This window comes from Phalacrocorax carbo, chromosome 4 (genome assembly GCF_963921805.1).
Source record: "Phalacrocorax carbo chromosome 4, bPhaCar2.1, whole genome shotgun sequence".
In the NCBI taxonomy this organism is placed as follows: Eukaryota; Metazoa; Chordata; class Aves; order Suliformes; family Phalacrocoracidae; genus Phalacrocorax; species Phalacrocorax carbo.
In genome coordinates this window covers 55,764,927-55,782,060 of record NC_087516.1, presented here as the reverse complement: position 1 = coordinate 55,782,060, position 17,134 = coordinate 55,764,927, and the positions used below count along the sequence as shown (strand labels likewise).

Here is a 17,134-nt window from a genome sequence, read left to right as displayed (position 1 = left end):
TGATTACAGTTATTCAAAAACAAAAGAAAAAAAGAAAGGCTTTTTTTCTTGTCTGTCATATTTTTTATTTATCTGTCACTTCATTATTAAAACTATCAGATACAAGAGATTGGACTTTCTTCCTGAACTAGGAGGACTTGAATTTTAGACTGTTTATACTGTCCCAATGCTGAGAGAAGAGTATGAGCTATGGCATTCATACAGACAGGTGAATTTGGAGAAAGAGAGTTCAATAGGTATTTCCCAGTCTTTTGACAATAGCCAAGAAACTTTACTTGCAAGCCAGATGAAATATCGATTTCATATCCGTTAGCTTTTTCTTGGTCACTATGACTTCACAAAATGCAAATTTAGGAAGTAACTTCTTTGTCTACCTCATAGCAGTTTGGAAACCCCTGTAACAGAGGGTCTATAACAACAGAAGACAAGGTTGTGTTAAGTGAGTGGAGCAGAACCAAGTTTGGCCTAAGCACCTGATTGAAGTCAATGCCGGTACTCACCCAGTGAAGCTGCGCACTTCAGATCTTTGAAGTCAAGGACTAAATAAGCAGGAAGAAAATGGACATTGTGTAGCAATAAATTGGTCCAAACATGTTCTGGTTTGAGTATTCCAGCAGTCAGCAGAGCAGTGCTGTGCAAACCCAGGTGCTTATCTTTGAAGTCTCATCAGTCTTTTGGTATAGCCATACAGGTACGGCTACTCTGCCATCACTAATGCATACCTACAGCTGCAGTATTGTATTTTGGAAAAACCTATATTTGAGGGGTTTTATGCAATATTTTTTTTTTTTTTGTCAGAAACTTTGCATGGTTTTGCATTAAAGGATGGTAATGCTTCTTTTGGTGTGTGGCACTATTGTGTCCTGCTGATGGGATTTTTTTTCTTTATGTTTAGGATTGGAATTGCTTTCAGAAAAGATCTGGTGTTTGAGGGAATCACTTGGTGGTCTCACCTCTTGTACTGTCTGTTAAAAGCACATCCTTATAAATGTTGTTGCTTTAAGAGGAAATGCATTGTATTTTCAGATACTTTCTGTATTATACATGCTGCATTTAAATGAGTGTACATTATATTTTAAAATAAAATTTCATAAAGTCACATGAACATTGTTTCATATTTAGATTATATATGCCCAGGATTATGGTGTTTCATATTCTTTGAAATCAGATAATCTGGAAGTGCTGTAGAAGTAGTAGTCACATAGCTCCCATCAGAATTAGTGAATTCTGTAGCTAGATCCCCTGAACTTTCTGAAAATCTTGTCCTTGCAATATAAAAAGCTGATTCAGGAGTTCATTTGATATCTGTACATACCACTTATTAAAATCCCAAAACTGTGAGATTATTTTTCTCATCAGGAACTGTAGCTGGGGGTGTTTTCAGGCTGTGTATATTCTGATTGCATGATTTGCATGTGTATGATCTGTTAGGCTGAGGCTGATTCAAGCAGTGGAGGCCTTTATCCTGCAAGTACAAAAAGTAAGGTGGTGGAGATCCTTGGATGGAGATACTGAATCCACATACACTTAATTCATGTATCAAATTTAACCTAATCAAATGCCAATGAAATCCTGTTTGGCTGATTGGTAAGATATTAACTGTTTATTTACCTCCCCTTGGAATGTTTGGTCAGTAATTATTAAAAATGTATCTTATAACTCTATTAGAAACCTGAAAGGATGTCATATTTGAGATTACTGATAGACTACAGACCAGAACAGTGCCAGAAATGCCAATTCACTATAATAGAATTTCTTCCTTTTTTTTTTTTTCCACCTGATATTCTCTTTACAAGCTATTTGTTGGTGGTGACCTTTCCTTCTTGCCTCTGTTTCTGAATAGCAGTACTCTGTTACCTCCCAGAACAATTTACTGGATGTGATGTGGTTGGTGGCTGTCTGCCAAAAGAATATTTATTCACTGGCGCTCCCCTCCTCTGACTTTTTTTTTGGTTTGTTTTTTTTTTCCCCCCCCTCTTTAGCCTGCCATTGGGAAAACAATTCTCAAAACAGTGGGAGGGACTGGTTAGTTTGATTGAGAAGCATGGTGCAGGAGCTAGCCCAAATCTGCCTGGGTGCCACCCCTAATGCTACCCAGGATCTGTCTAAATTGCATGCGCTCCTTATATGCCTAATAGCAAGGTTATATGAAGAAACATAAGTAAGGCTATTCCGTTCATCAATGTGACTTCTTTGTGTTAATTTTCATAATTGTCATTAAGTGTGATAGCAGTTTTTTTTCTGGAACTAGATGATCTTTAAGGTCCCTTCCAACCCAAACCATTCTATGATTCATGTTGATTTAGGATCAGCATATGAATTTAACCACCTACTTACGATCATGTTTAGGTATAGGTTTTCAGCAAGGGGAAATTAATGTGGTCACCTCCTCCTTGCACTGGCTCCCCTAAATAATTGTCATATGAGCTTTTGCATGGACATAAAATACTATGGAGAGCTTTTTCTAAAAAGCACGTTCCTCAAAAGGTAATAATTTTTCACCAAGAATTAGATTTATATAAGCCCTTGGTTATGGAATTTAGATTCTGTAATTTTGAAAAGCCTTCATATGTGGCTTGAGCTAGAATTGGGAAACTAGCATATTATTTGCTTTCCTTAACCCTATACCCATATACACATGAACACCTGTAGTACCAAAAGGTTAGATTAAAATAATAGCTCAAGCCCTTTAAAGACATGGGTGCTAAAGCTTAGTAGGACTTCACTGCTGGTTCTTTTCACTCACGGTTCTTAATATAGGCCATTAAGCCCAAATGCTGAACTTCACACTTTGAAGCTAATTGCGCTGGCTCGTTCCACTCAGGGTGCATGCAAGTATCTTATGTCGATACTGCCGGTTAATATTAGAGACCAGCAATTTGAGAAATAGTATTTTTATCTTCATTTAACATCTCTTTCTGGGAAATAGAGGCAGAGTGGTAGAGATCCAGGGGTAATGAACAAATTTATTTGTGTTGAGCAAATGTTTGTTTTCTACTGATAAGACAAATTGTTGTGCTGAAGGAAGGAGGATACTTTTTGTCATAGAACAATGCTTCTGATTCTTAATAAAACACTGAGTGGGGGGTGGGATGGAGCATAAAGCAGGTCTGTGATGACACAGAGTGAGGAAACTGTGACAACAAAAGTTATCCTCAGGTGAAAAGGGAAAATATATATATTAGAAGCCACCATGAATGTCCGGTTTTGTGGTTAGGTTTTTAGGTGGTAGACATTCATATACTGAAGCTCAACATGCTAATGCTAGTAGTCATAAAATCATGTAAATTGTTGCGTGCTTGGAAGGTAATTGGACTGTAGTCTGTTAGGGTAATGCTGCTCTCAAATTCTACAGTAAGAAAAGCAAACAAGGATACGATCCATCAAGCCCTTGTAAATACCAGGGCTTCTTTGGCCTTTATGTAACTATCGCTGTATCCATGTAACACTAGTGCCTTTGTTTTAACTGTACTGGGGTTGAGATTTGCACTGCTGAGAGAAATACTAACTGTAGAGAAACATGGTCCTAAGAGTTGAATTAAATCGTCAACAAAAACAATTCATCACATTAAATTGTGAAGGACTGGCTACAAACTACTTCTAATGGAAAACTGCTGATTCTGGAAAAATATTGTATAGCGAAAAAACTAATGGACGCCTCTTCAACCAGATTAGTGAGAAAGATGTAACACTGAGTAATTCTAATAACAAACCTGTATGTAATAGATGGACAATATTACGGTCCAATCTATGCAAGGAAAAGCTATGCCCGGAATAAAACAGCATTGGATTTTACACTTCTTATTTCTGTGCAGCTGAGCATATTTGAGCTTCTCTTCTTCAAAAGCCCTTTTCCCATTTGCATTGTTTTACCTTCCCTAACTTTCATCTGAAGCATCGTGTATAAAGCCAGACTCTGCCTGCTTCTTGTGAAGAAAGGACCTTCCTTCCTCATTGAAAGGTTCTTTGGATTGGGTGGAGCAATATGATGATGCGTTGTTCCCTCTCTGGCCATTCCTGCCCTCCCACTGGCTGAACTCATGACCTTATAAATTATTAAACTTCCCTAGGCCTTTGTTTTTTACATCTGTAAAACTGAGGATAAGCGAATTTCCCTACTGCTATAAATAACCTTGATCTAAGGATATGAGCTGGAAATCCTGACCCATACACCAATGAAGCACTTCCCTCACAAGTAATCCTTCTGATGGGGTTATTTGTGGAATAAGCATTGCTCCCTGATACTGAGGGTGCATTAACAGGAGATAATGATGGTGCCTTTGCTTTTGCTCAGGGGCAGTGCTGACCTTGGAGGGTGGCAGGGGAAGAGCTGGTTGTTTCTTCGATGTGTATGGGAGTGAATTCTGTTTTACTCCTATCCCATTTTGTTTTCTCCCCGAGACCTGATGCAGCACCTTCTGGTATATGTGATAAAAGCACCTCTCCCTGTTGATGTTGGAAAAAATCTGTAAAATATTCAATAGATCACCATCCCCTTTCTACTCAACTCTGCTATGTTGCATTGTCCTGGAATTGAAAGTTTTCACTGGGTACCTCACTGCGGTGATACCCACTTACTCTCCTGAAAAATTCAGCTAGGGTGGGAATGTCGAGGGAAGGGATATTTCTCTGCCAGTGTAGGTTTTACAGTACTTGATAGAGGCTGTTTCCAGAGACTCTGTTCCTTCTGGAATCTCTTACATATACAAAGGCTCTCTTTTGCTGGCCAGGCTTATGTACATGGTTGTGGGGTTTTTTTTATTTTGTTTCAAGACACTGCAAATAACTTTGCGATACAAAAAGTAATTTTGTGGAGCTATTTTTAAAAGCTTTGTACTGAAGGTATTTTTGTAGCCTTAACATCTTGAAGGGCTTGCTGCCACATGGTTTAGGGGTTTTTTTTTGCTTCCTCCTTCACCAGAGAATATTAATGACTGTTGTCCTGAAGGTCTTTTCTGATGTGATGTTTTCCCTTCCCCACTCTTTTTCACTCTTCAAATCAAGTGTCATTAATTTGTTCTAGCCTTCAGGGGATGGTGGGAGAAAACTCCTATTACAGGGAGTGAGCGTGGGTTGATCTTTACAGACACTAGCATTTCAAGTGTTGGCAGAGCAGAACACAATATAATGTCCTGTGTGTTGCACACAAAGCAGTTTTTCCCAAGGTAGTGGTACTTTTTTTTTTCCCCTCGGTACAAAGAAGGAAAGTTGGCAACCAAACAACATTGTGAAGTGTGGCGTTGATGGTCCATTTGCAGTTTCCTTTGTTGTACCTGTATGGCTAACGATTTCTGGCTTTATCTTTGGTGAAACAGGCCTCTTTATGAAAATACATAATTGCAGTTTTCTGTTAATGTCAATTCACTCTGGTAGTATAAACTCATCAGTCTGCAAGCAGTGACTGAAGGGAGAAGATAGATGAAAGCCTATTATAATCATGTTAGATAACCAGATATGAATATGAATGAGATCATGCTTCTTTTGGAAATACAGAGCTGTAGTGTTCAATATACTTAGTATAACAAACATTCATACGAAAGCCCATTAATGTTGAGTCTAGTAGATGTTTTCTTAGGTTGATAAGTTACACAGTGAACTGTCTAAATTATTCTGACTTTAATTTGAGTAATGAAGACTGCAAGTTCTTCAAACTTCTCACTTACAAGCAGAAGCAGAACTGCATGACTGTAAAACAATGTATGTAACTTAACCACTGAGTTTGTGTCTTGTAGTGCTTCAGTGAGCAGCTACAAATAAAAACGTGTGGCGTTTCTTCTTTTATTTTGTATTTTTCCTTCCTCCTTGTTCTCCAAAAAGCAAGGAAGAAAATTGAGCAATCTTTAGCGATTAAATTTAAAAAAAAAAACACATGGAACAAACTGTGGTGTTTCGAACATTTCATACTGCTGTGGCAATATATAATGTTCCTCAGAAACACATACACTTGGAAACAAAGCTCATTCAGGCTCGAAGATTGTGTAATCAAAGATGTGACTCTTACATATTACTTTATTCTTAAATCTTGGGGAAAAAGACAGCCTCCTGGTTAATAGTTGAGCCCTTCAGGAGCAGTGCAGTAGTTTTTCTTGAAGCACCTGAGAATTTAATGCACGTAGTTCTTACAGATATTTTCCCTCATATTTATCAGTTGGCTAAGGAAGCCCAGTCTTTGACTCCTCAGCTACAGAAGTCCATCTAGTTCTTTTTGCTCTGCTTTGTGTGTCCACTGTTGCTTGTAAGCACTCCTTCCTCATTTGACTTCTTCATTCAGCCTTTGGTAACTTCATTGCTCTAAACTACTCCCCTGGAGAAATGGTTGGGACGTGCTTCTCATTGGGGGTATGCAGCCTTTTTACTACCTGATCGAGTTGATCTGGACAAATGAGCATCCTTGAGCCAGCTCAGACACGTGCAGGTTTACGCGATGTGCTTGTCCCTTTGACTGTAAGGCTTTGTTAGTACTGGGTGTCCTTGGAAAACAGTAAACTCCTGGAAGCACAGGCTAACCAGTGGAATAGTGAGCACCTAGACTTTCCTAAATGTTATACAAAGCAAACTCCTTCGCGATTTGCAGTCTGCATTCTGCAGTGTAACTAAATAGCGTGTTTTTCTCCCTTAGGTTTTGCAGTATTGCAAGCTGCTTTTTGCTGAAGCACTGTCTCTTGGAGCTTAGTGCAGAGACATCCTTAGCTCGGTGAATGTAAAGAACAAGTTGTCAAGCAATGGATAATATTCCCTACACAGTGCTAGTTTCTTCTTTAAAAGGTGTCTTTGCTTCATTATTGTTAATTGTCATACATGTATGAGTTTGCAGATGTTGTTTCAGACGCTGATGATAGTGTTGCTTATCTGCTCCTAATCCCTGATGATGTTTGAAGATGGGAATATAATCTTGTGATACATGGAATGTAAATTCATTTGAGATGTAATGGTATTTTATTATCAGACTATAAAGTTACATCAATTAAGTATATACATGACAAATGAGAAAATAAGTGCAGCTTATACAAACCGTTGCAGCTAGAAAATTTTTGAACTGACAATGTTTAATGTACTGTGAATAGAAATTTTATTCTTAATATCCATCTGGAGTGGGAAACCACACAGAATAGTCTCTGGACTGAGTTTGTATGTAGTAAAAAGCATTTAGTTGTCTGAAGAAAGGTATCTGAAGAGCTTTTTCAGACTTTTTGTTTGTGCCAATAATTACTGCAGTCTAAATCACTCCTCTGCCACTTTGTCTTCTATAAATAAGCTGGCAATACCACTGCTGAGCTTTGGGTTTCCTTTACTGCTCATAGAACTTGAACTTAGTGGTTCCTGTTTCAACATTGCTTGCTCCTTTGACATAAATCAGAGGGAGATCCTCACAGTGAAGCCGTCAGAAACACGATTTAATTTGTATTAGGATGACAATTTCTAAAAACAAACAAACCAAATTTCTCCCTTCTCTCCCTTGTGTCCAATTTCTGGTATTATAATAAAAATGTATTTTATGGACAGTTACGTTGGGAAAGTTCTGGTGCTATGGCATAAGACGGTGTGGTGGATCAAAGTACCCATCGTAACAAGTAGGAAAAGCTGCTCAGAAACATGATTCCTCAGTAATTGCATGGGGCAGTCCTGTGAACTTGAATCTTTTGGAGGGGCCTGTGTCTTCCCTGAAAACTTTCTTGATGGAGATAAATTTCTAAGGAGTCCACAAACAACCAGTGTCTCTTAAACCTTTTGATTGCACCAATGAATTCAGGAAATCAGTTTAGAACAGCTTAAAAAAATTCTTTACATAGTGTGTTCTGGTGCTTGCTGCCCTGAGAGGTTAGGTAGGTAGACACTGTTGCAGGCTCAGATAGTCAAATCCATGAGCAAGTAGTTTGGTGCCTGAAGTGACCCCTGGAAATAGTAAGTTGGTGGAAACACTGTTTTGTTGTTGCCTAGCTGGCAATTTAAGGGTATAAAGAAAGCTGAAAAGCGCTGGATAAATAAAACAGCCTTTATAGAGAAAAAAATATGCTGTCAGATTATTTGGTTATCATAAATTGAGTGTAAAAAAGCCATGACTTGATGGCACTTTTGGGAAACCAGTGATATAGGAAAATATGTGACTTCTAATAGGAGACATACCACCTGGTATTCCTCCTTTTAATAAATTTGTTTTGTATAGACACAACCGCTTTTAAGGTTAATCCCACACACATACAAACTGTGGTTGATGTTCCCTGTGTTCATACTTTAAATCCATAAGTTCGTTGATCCTGGAGATCTTCATTAAGAATTCAATTTCCTGCTTCACTGTGCTGGGTTTTATTTTGTTGTTATTTGATGGAAAAATGTTTGTATCTCGTTGAATGCGTTGTTCGATAGCAAGTGCTGCAGTACCAAAAGAGGGGCTGCACAAGTATAAAAAAGGACCTTTTTGGCAAAATTAAAAGGAATGACAGATCCAATGGTAATGCTTGTACAAGAGTAAATATGCATCTATAATAATTAGTGAGCTTTCCAAATTTTTCTTCTGTAACATGAAGGGGGAGGGTAGTGAACTTTGGAGAGCTTTGTAGAGGCAGCGTGCAGTGGACATGGACCTCCTGTGGGCTATTGGTGGGACAACGCTGCAAGGCTCAGTTGGTGATGGGAAGCTGCAAGGCAAGACATGGAGAGTATGGCAGAGTTAGTAGCTGATGGATGTTTCTGCCTTTATGAACAGAAATATAATGCTGGATCTCTTCTGCCCCCACCTAATGAAAGATAAAGCATTGATCTCACTGCCTGGGAAATCTTCCAGTTTTGAGATTTGTAAGAGCTGGAAAAGAGAGGTGGCTGAACTATGGTTTTAGAATCAGTTGCTTTCAAAGTGCAAATGGGGTATAGTCTGTATACGTACAAAATTGCCCTTTAATTTATTTGTAAAGAAGGCCATCCCTCAGAATGTGAGTACAGAGACTTTACGTTGTAAGGGTGTTTCAGGTCTCTACACACAAACCTGGAAAGTATAAGATCCTTAAGGTATTCCAGGCAAAATACTAATTGGATAAACCATACTAACACTGTGGTCTTTCAGTAGGAATTCTGGCATCTGACCATAATAAATTGAATCTCAACGTTAACTCTTAATTTTGAGTGTCTTCTCTTCCTCCCACTGCTTTTACCTTAAGCTTCTTTTTTGGAAATATTTTAATTGCTTGGCAAGGTTAGGTATGAGGGCTTTTTAGCTTTTCTGTATTTTTTTTTTTCCTGGATATGTTTCTGTATCTGTTGTCAAGTATAAAAAGAGTAGGCTGCTGTGTGCAGAGTGCCTGGAATATCCATCGAGTATCGATTCTCAAGTCCAGTTAAGAATTTTGCAAGTCATGGGATTGCAGGGCTCTGCACTTCTTATTTCTGTCCTCTTCACTGGTTTGCTCTCTGCTTTTCAGACTTGTGATAAATTCATGGGTATACAGCTACTTGCAGAAAGCTCTCTAACCTTGGTTTCTCTGTAACAGCCTCAACGTATTTACCAGTTCCACATGTCTGCATAACAACAACAAAATCTTGTTTCTTTGTGCTTTATTGAAAGAGCAAAAGTTAAATCAATTTTAAAAAGTCTTTCAGTCTTGTTCAACTTCAGGTTTGTGCAGTTGGAGCAAATGGGGGCGGGCGATAATTGGTAGAGCTGTACAGTTATGTAACTAAAAGCTTTGCTGCTGGAAGTTAGGAGAGCAGATTGCTTGGCCATCAATATGCGCCACGTGTTCTTAATCTTCCCACAGTGTCCATGCAGAGGAGTACAGTCAAGCGGTGTGTATTGGTTTGGTAAATTAACGTGTTCAAATAAAAGTGCTATCAAAAGATTTCCTTTGGGGTACTTTTTTTTTAAAGAGAGAGGGGTGGTGTTATACCACTCGAGGACTTAAATAGTATTTACTTTGCATAATTAATGGCAGATATTATTCTAAGATAGAAATTATAACTGTTGGTGGCTTTCAGCATGAAGGTTGTCATCTAAAGCTCGGTGAGGGGGGGGATCAACTGGGAAAAAGAGATTATACAATGAAACACAGTGGTGATAAGAGTACTGCATGCTATTTTTTGGGGAAAATACCTTGTTACTATCACAGAAGAATGATCAGTCAGTCAGCACTCGTGAATCATGTCGACAATTTTACATAAATATTCATGAAAGCAGTGACTTGGGGCATCAGTGTTTTTTTCCTGTGCCTGAGGGGGTGTAATTTGGCTGGGTGTGGTTTGGGTAGGGATTTTTTTGTTTGTTTTCATTTTTAGTTTTGGATGGAATGACAATATTATATTGATCCTATTGTTAGTGTATACATTCAGAGAAAAAGTGATGCAGGTACAATGATGAAAGACAATAGCATATGAACACTGTTTGCACTGTGAGTTTGATTTCATGTTACAGATGTTCTATATAATCTTTTTGTATCTATGTGGAGATGAGACTTCAGCTTCCCTATGGCACGCAACAAATGTGAGGTTTGTTTATCTGTGGTAGAACAAGACCTCACTATCAACTCCCACATAAAAAGTTCAAATAAGAGCACTGCTTGAATACAGAAGCTTGAACCATTACATCAGAGAGAGCATCTGAAATCTTCTGAATTTAGTGTGAGCAGTAAATAAGAAGCTGTGCTGCTGTTGAAAGATAAGGTCTATCTTGGACCCTTAGTTTATTCAGATTCTCCATAATCACCCTTCCAGTTTGCAAATTGGATTATTTTTTTTTTTGAGTTATTGAAGGGAGAACCAGTCTAAACTGACCTCAGCAACAGTCAAGGCTGTTAACATTTTCTTTGGTAAAGATTGTTACCAGAAGACGTCTGGGCTTGGCCCTAAACTGGGGGGTTCTCCCCCTCCCTTAGGTAGAAGAAACAAAGCCAGGCAAAAGGAAGCAGGCTTCAGCACAGAGCGCTGTTCATTAACCTTCTATGGGGGCCTCCAAAAGTATTGCCTGCCTTCCTGCAGATGCCTAAAATCATCCACCAAGGAGTTTTTAATTTCTCTAGATGGCCGATCCAATCTCTTAAAAGCACAAAAAGAGGCATCCCTACTTAGCCCTGGCTGCACATCACTTGTGCTGTCATGTTTATTGGGAGCTGCTCTTTCTAGAGAAGCTGCTTGTTAGATTGACTTCATTGCAATGAAGTGAAATAAATCATAATTATATGAGGTTAAATAGAGTGGTAGAGGTTAAAGCATGAAAAATCAGTGTCCTCTCATGTAAGGCATGCTTTGGGAAAGCAAGCAGGCCATTTTTCTATAGAGGAACAAGAAGTCAGAAATTTGTCAGTTTAACCAGTGGCATACACAGGACAAGCATGCTTTGCATGTTACAGAAAGCCTGTTGGTGTTCATCTGGATTTAAGATTAGGAGAAATTGAGGAGTGATGTCGAAAGAAAGCATAACCTTGCTTAAACATGTTTTCTTTTCAGGATGAGTTAGGTTGGTCTTACTACTATTGTCAGTGTTGTGTGCTCTGCTGGGCAGTTGGAGGAATGGACAGATACCTATGAAAATAATTGTAGGTCAGATTTGCCTGACGGCTCTCCTTTGGTTGGCAGCCTTTTGCATGCACATATATGGATGCATGTCATAGGAAAACAGCTTCTTCTGAGCAGCTGCCAGCTCTCACTGGTCGTTTAACTAGAAGATGATGAACAAAATTGGCATAACACATTTCTTATAAGGCTGACTTCAGCATGCATGTGCCTAAGATGATCTTTGCGTGGTGAATCTGAATATTGCTCTTTTTCTCTTCTAGTTTGTGGAGACATCCATGGTCAGTTCTTTGACTTGATGAAGCTGTTCGAAGTGGGAGGTTCTCCTGCCAACACACGGTATCTCTTCCTGGGAGACTATGTGGACAGAGGGTACTTCAGCATTGAAGTAAGTTTCGTATTTCTGTTTTTGCCTACAAAACTTCTTGCAGTTGTATGCATATTTAACATCATAATTTAACCAGTTCAGGAATACCGAAGCTCTTCACAGATACTACTTGTGAGCAAAAGAAGTCCATGTTAATGTTGCTGATGGTGTTTTAATAAAGGTTGCTTGGTATCCAGTCAAATGCCACTATATCTGTGCTGGAAAGCTGACGGAGAACGGAACTTGGTGCTAACTAGTGGCTGTCCAAATATAGCACAGAAGGCAGTCTGCTCTGCAGTTTGTGCAAGCTAAATAAGATGAATAGAAGACATGAGCTAGTAGAAAAAAACTGAATGAACAGCTCATAGTTCAGTTTCACTTGTAGGTTTGTTTGATTTGAGTCTCCTGGATGCAAAATGCCATGAAAATGGAAGGACTAGATAGGGGGTAAATGGGGCAAAAAGGCAACTGTGCTGGAGGGAATGAATGAGTTCTAGTTAGATATGGCATGCAGGAGTGCATGATCTCTGGCTTTTGATGCAGCACTTGAATCCACAGAGTAGTAGTGATGCACATGTGCCCTGTTGAAGTTGCTGAGACCTGGTGCAGAATCCAGTATCAGCTTGTAGAGTATGGAGGTCAAATGACAGCATCTTTAGCTGGCTTGTAAAGGAAACAGTGTCCTGTCCAACCTGCAGACCTTTGACTAGAAGCGAGTCAAATACCAAGCACAAATCTGTTGTTCCAATGCTCATAAAACAAACAGGATTTTTTCTTCTGTTTTGCTGCTTGGTTATGCAAACTGGCAGATGAGGTGCACAATTATCAGATAAACCTAATCTGCATTTGTTCATCCAGGTTATAGTTGATGTAGTCACTGAATAGTCAGTCAGAATCCCTTGCAGCAGCTTTAGAGCTACAGCTTGACTCCTTTATCTGAAAAGTTCCGGCTTAAACTCCCTCTGAGTCAATGGAGAATACCCATTATCTGTTAGAAGCAATATAGGTCTTATGGTACATGGCTGTGTGTCTGTGACTAGGTAAACTGGCATACAAGAACACACATATTGCTGTTTTATTCTACATACCACATCTTAGTACACTGTTGCCATATTGGTATGAAAATATGTAGTCCCAAACAGCTGAGTTACTTATTATGTCTTTGTAAAATGGATCATCTTGCCAGGTTTATATTTAGAGTATGAAGAGACATTTCTTTCAAATGAAATTCTGTAAAACTACTTTTGCTTTATTAGTTCACTTTAAAATTTAATTTTAAATGTTAACAGAATCTTTGGGAGGTGGCACATTTTACAAATAGATATATGCTGTTCCAAGTGCAAATGCTCTAAAAACTTAAGAATTGCAAAGTTTTCACCCACCTGCCAAAAATCAATATAGTTAGGATTTAGTCTCATACTGAAGGCAGCACTTTGATCATGATTTTTTTTTGAGCCATGTGTGCCTGTTTCCTCCCTCCTCTTATCCACGGTGAGCTGTGAACTAAATCATCACTGTGTGGATTACCATGCTGGATTGCTTGGGGAAGGTTGGGAGTCGGGGGGTGGCTTCACAGGCCTAAACTGTTGTGCAGCTGAATCTTGAACTACCGTTTTTCAGTTGTGATAACCTAGTTTGTATCTTCTGTAGACTTAGACCGAGCTAAATTGTATCTAGAAGAGGAGAGTTTTGTCTTCATTTCTATATACATTTTGACTATAAGAAAGAGAACAAGTGGATTTGTTTCAGCAAATACAAAACACAGCACCGTACCAGCAACAAGGAAGAAAATTAACTGTATCCCAGCCAAAACCAGGACAAGCTTTCAAGTGCTTGTCTGACAGTTTGCCAAAATCTGCTCCCGGGGTTATTACCAATTAAAGACAATAGCAGGCCATATAACACAAAACAAAACAGCTTATGGGTGGGGAATAAGCCTCTTAAAATTGCTTATTTAGCAAATTATATTCTGAATCTAGTTTTTGCATTCTGGAACACTACTTTTTTGCTGGAAGCAGTACTGCCTTCTGCCAGCGCCAAGGAAATATCTGAGCTGTCGCTTATATTATTCATTTTTGTATGTAAGGTTCTCAAATTACTGCTTTTTTGGTCACATAACCGATTCTCCTCACCTGTCAGCTTGATTAAAGAATGCCTTTGAAAGGAAAGGCAGGTTTCTGTTTCATGAGTGTATTTGGATGTAGAGCTATGTATTCAGGCATGAACTCAGCACAGTAAATAGTGACAAGGAAAGGAAAATGGTGAAGAATGCAACTTGGCACATTGAGGGGGGTGCTTTTGGTCGAAAAGGGGCCCAGAGCGTGTCTAGCCAGTACTTTGTGCTGGAGCAGTCATGGTGGTAAGCAGTCCTAGCCTGATCTCAGTGCAGTTCTACCACGTCAGTCACACCGTGATCTTTATTCCATCAATCTGTTGGCTTCCCTTTCTGCTGTGTAGACACAAGACTATTGCAGTTCTGGGGCGTTTCCAAAAGAATTAAGTAGCCTGTCCAAGGTACTAATCACAAGTAATATAAGCTTAAAAAAAAAACAACCCTTGAATTGCTGTGTGATATCTAGCGTAAAAGTGACACCATTGAGCCTAGACCTAGCTGAGTTCTGGTAGTGGGCGAGATAATCCTTGTCTGTGGGCTGCAAAGCATTTGGGATTCTTCTGGATGAAAGGTACTATATAATGTAAGCTATTATCATTAAGAACAGAGGAAGAAATTGTATCAGGTAGGTGGAAGGCATTTGGTAATACAGAGGGAAGGAGAAAAGTATTTGTATAAGGCACTCAGCAGAAATGACAGTCCTTGCCCCACAGAGCTTTTGATCTAGGTGGCTCAGTTCTTCATGTGTGTGCTCCGTTTTTACTGGAGTTAGCTCTGCTGTTTGAAGAGGGGGTGTTTTGTGCCTTTAAAATTAGTTCCAAGCAAGGTGTTACAGGATGGGAGACTAAGATAGGGATTAAAACAAGTAAAACAAGAAATGTCAAAATTGTAGATAGGATGAGGTGACATTTCTTCAGCATAGACCAAATCTTTATCCCATAGCTGCACTCTCTTTTCCATTTGATCTTTTGGCAGAGCCTGTACATTTCTTCACTTAGAAAAACAAATTTCTGCAAGTTGCAATATCTGATACGGCACACTTGTTTCCTCGGTTCTGTAAACTGATAACGTTTCCCTGTTGAGCTTGTGCACTGTTCCAGGGTTTTGACTCTGGAGTAGAAACCCTTCAGTTCTTGCTTTCAAACAAGTTTTATGGTCATGGAGAAAAGAAACCCAAATGATCAAAACAGAGGGCTATTTTTAAATCCAAAGAATAGTTAGATCATAAGTGCTTCTGCAGGAATGGGCTGTAAGGAAGAATGACTAATCCCTACCTGAGTCTGAAAACTCTCTTTTGAAAGGCAGACATAAATGCCATGCAGTGTGTGTGTGGGGGGAGTATACATACAGACTGCTTTTCATCACAGTCTTGGCAAAATTACAATCAGAGTAAATACCAACTATAATGCATTAATAGTATTATGTAAATGAACTGCTGGAATTATTTTCCCGCTCGTTCTCACATAAAAACATACAGGCTTAAATGTCACTTTGAAAATCTTAAAGTACATACTGATCATTTTTGACAGAGCAGATAATTAAGATACAGAGAACTAAACCAACATTCAAAATGAACAAAACTGGAGTTGTGTTTTAAGGTTCAAAACATTAGTATCTCCTCCTTTCTCAAATGCAAAGACCAAAATTCCAGGAGAAACTGGTTTTGTGGTATTTCTAGCAAGAACAAAGTGAGGGTGTTTGGAGTGAGTCTGGAATTTGACCATCAGACCTTGCACCAGTTAAGAAGGTATCTGGCGCTTGCGATGCTTCTGAACTTAGGGAACTGTTCAAAATTATTAACTGGTCTCTCCCAATAAAAGATATAAATAAATTTAAATAAGTAATACATATAGAACATAAATAATATAAGTAATATATATAACATATAAATAAATCTGTGATAGTAAGCTGTGGGTGAAGTGTATACTGGTGAAGCCATGTGTTTGTCATCTCTCAAGTCTCCATGCACTTTCTAGGACGTTACTGGAAGAATTTCCAGAATACTGGAACCTTACAGTTTCCTCCACTGCTCTACTGTGTTAATGTTTCCCAATAAACACTTTGATTTAGAATAGTTTTGGCTGATCAGGAATAGTTTAGCTGTGAAGTCAATTGTTTTTTTCACTTCTGTGAGAACAAAGAAAATCCTAATATGTTAATTATCCTAAATTTCCTTGCCCTTTCTTCAGTGTAACAGTAGCAAATATGTTTCTGTGTAGCAAGAATTTGTGTCTTATAAGATCTCATTTTTACTGGGCAGTGCTCTTCAGAGCTGTGAATATTCAGTAATTCAGCAAATTCCAATTATTTTTGTATACATTAGGTTCCCAGCTTGGAACATCTGTGTGTGTCAGGGCCATCCTCACAGCTTGCCTGGTCCTGTGCCAGCTCTTCCCAGAGCAAGTCCCCAACATGCCAAGAACCTCTTTTGGCTGGAGGGAGAGAACATGGGACAGTGCCCTGGAGGTCACTCACACCATTTCCCCCACGCTGCTTCTGTCTCTCTGAGGGACCCATCTCTGCAGAAAACAGCTGGGACCAAGGCACGAGGTCCAACGAGGAGAGCTAGCAGCCAGCACTTGGATACCTGTTAAGAAAGTACTAGCTATAAGAATTAGAGCAACATTTAAGAAAAAGAATTTTCTAGTCACTTTTTGGTTGAAAAGAGGTCCTTCCTTTTTTTGACATTTTGAGGTCCTTCCAAGGGCTGAAACGGGAGTGATGTGGTCTAAACACTAGAAAAGAGTATAAGACAAGTAGCAATGTTTTACAGGTGATCACTTTTAATCAAATCATCTGGGAGACTAGCTAGAAGAGAGTCTAGCGCTAATTGAAGTCTAGAGGTGCTAAGGTACCATGCATGTGGCAAAACAAGATCCCAAAGCAGCTTGGCATTCTTCAACAGGCGTTCTGAAAAATCAACAGAAGCTGAATGATCAGAATGAGACTCTTGAACAACATTTTAGAAACAGCTGAGACCCTGACCATGAGGAATGGTTTCACTGTTACTCCATGAGAAGTCTATTTCCATAGCGGTAGCCTTTTTTTTTTTTAAATATGCAACCTGTATGTACATGACAACTAGTTTTAGAAACAGAAAAACCAGGTAAAATAAGAGCACATTGACAAAAAAGTTGTGGCAAAGACTGTAAATTGTC

The 17,134-nt window shown here is 39.0% G+C and overlaps 1 protein-coding gene across 1 annotated transcript in view; it reads left to right on the top strand.

The window, feature by feature from the left end:
* PPP3CA (protein phosphatase 3 catalytic subunit alpha) overlaps positions 1-17,134 on the top strand; it is a 199,281-nt gene that overhangs the window by 127,821 nt on the left and 54,326 nt on the right. Inside the window, exon 3 of the mRNA XM_064450024.1 lies at positions 11,760-11,884. Within this exon, the coding sequence (XP_064306094.1) occupies positions 11,760-11,884 (125 nt within the window). The remainder of the gene's footprint in view (positions 1-11,759; positions 11,885-17,134) is intronic.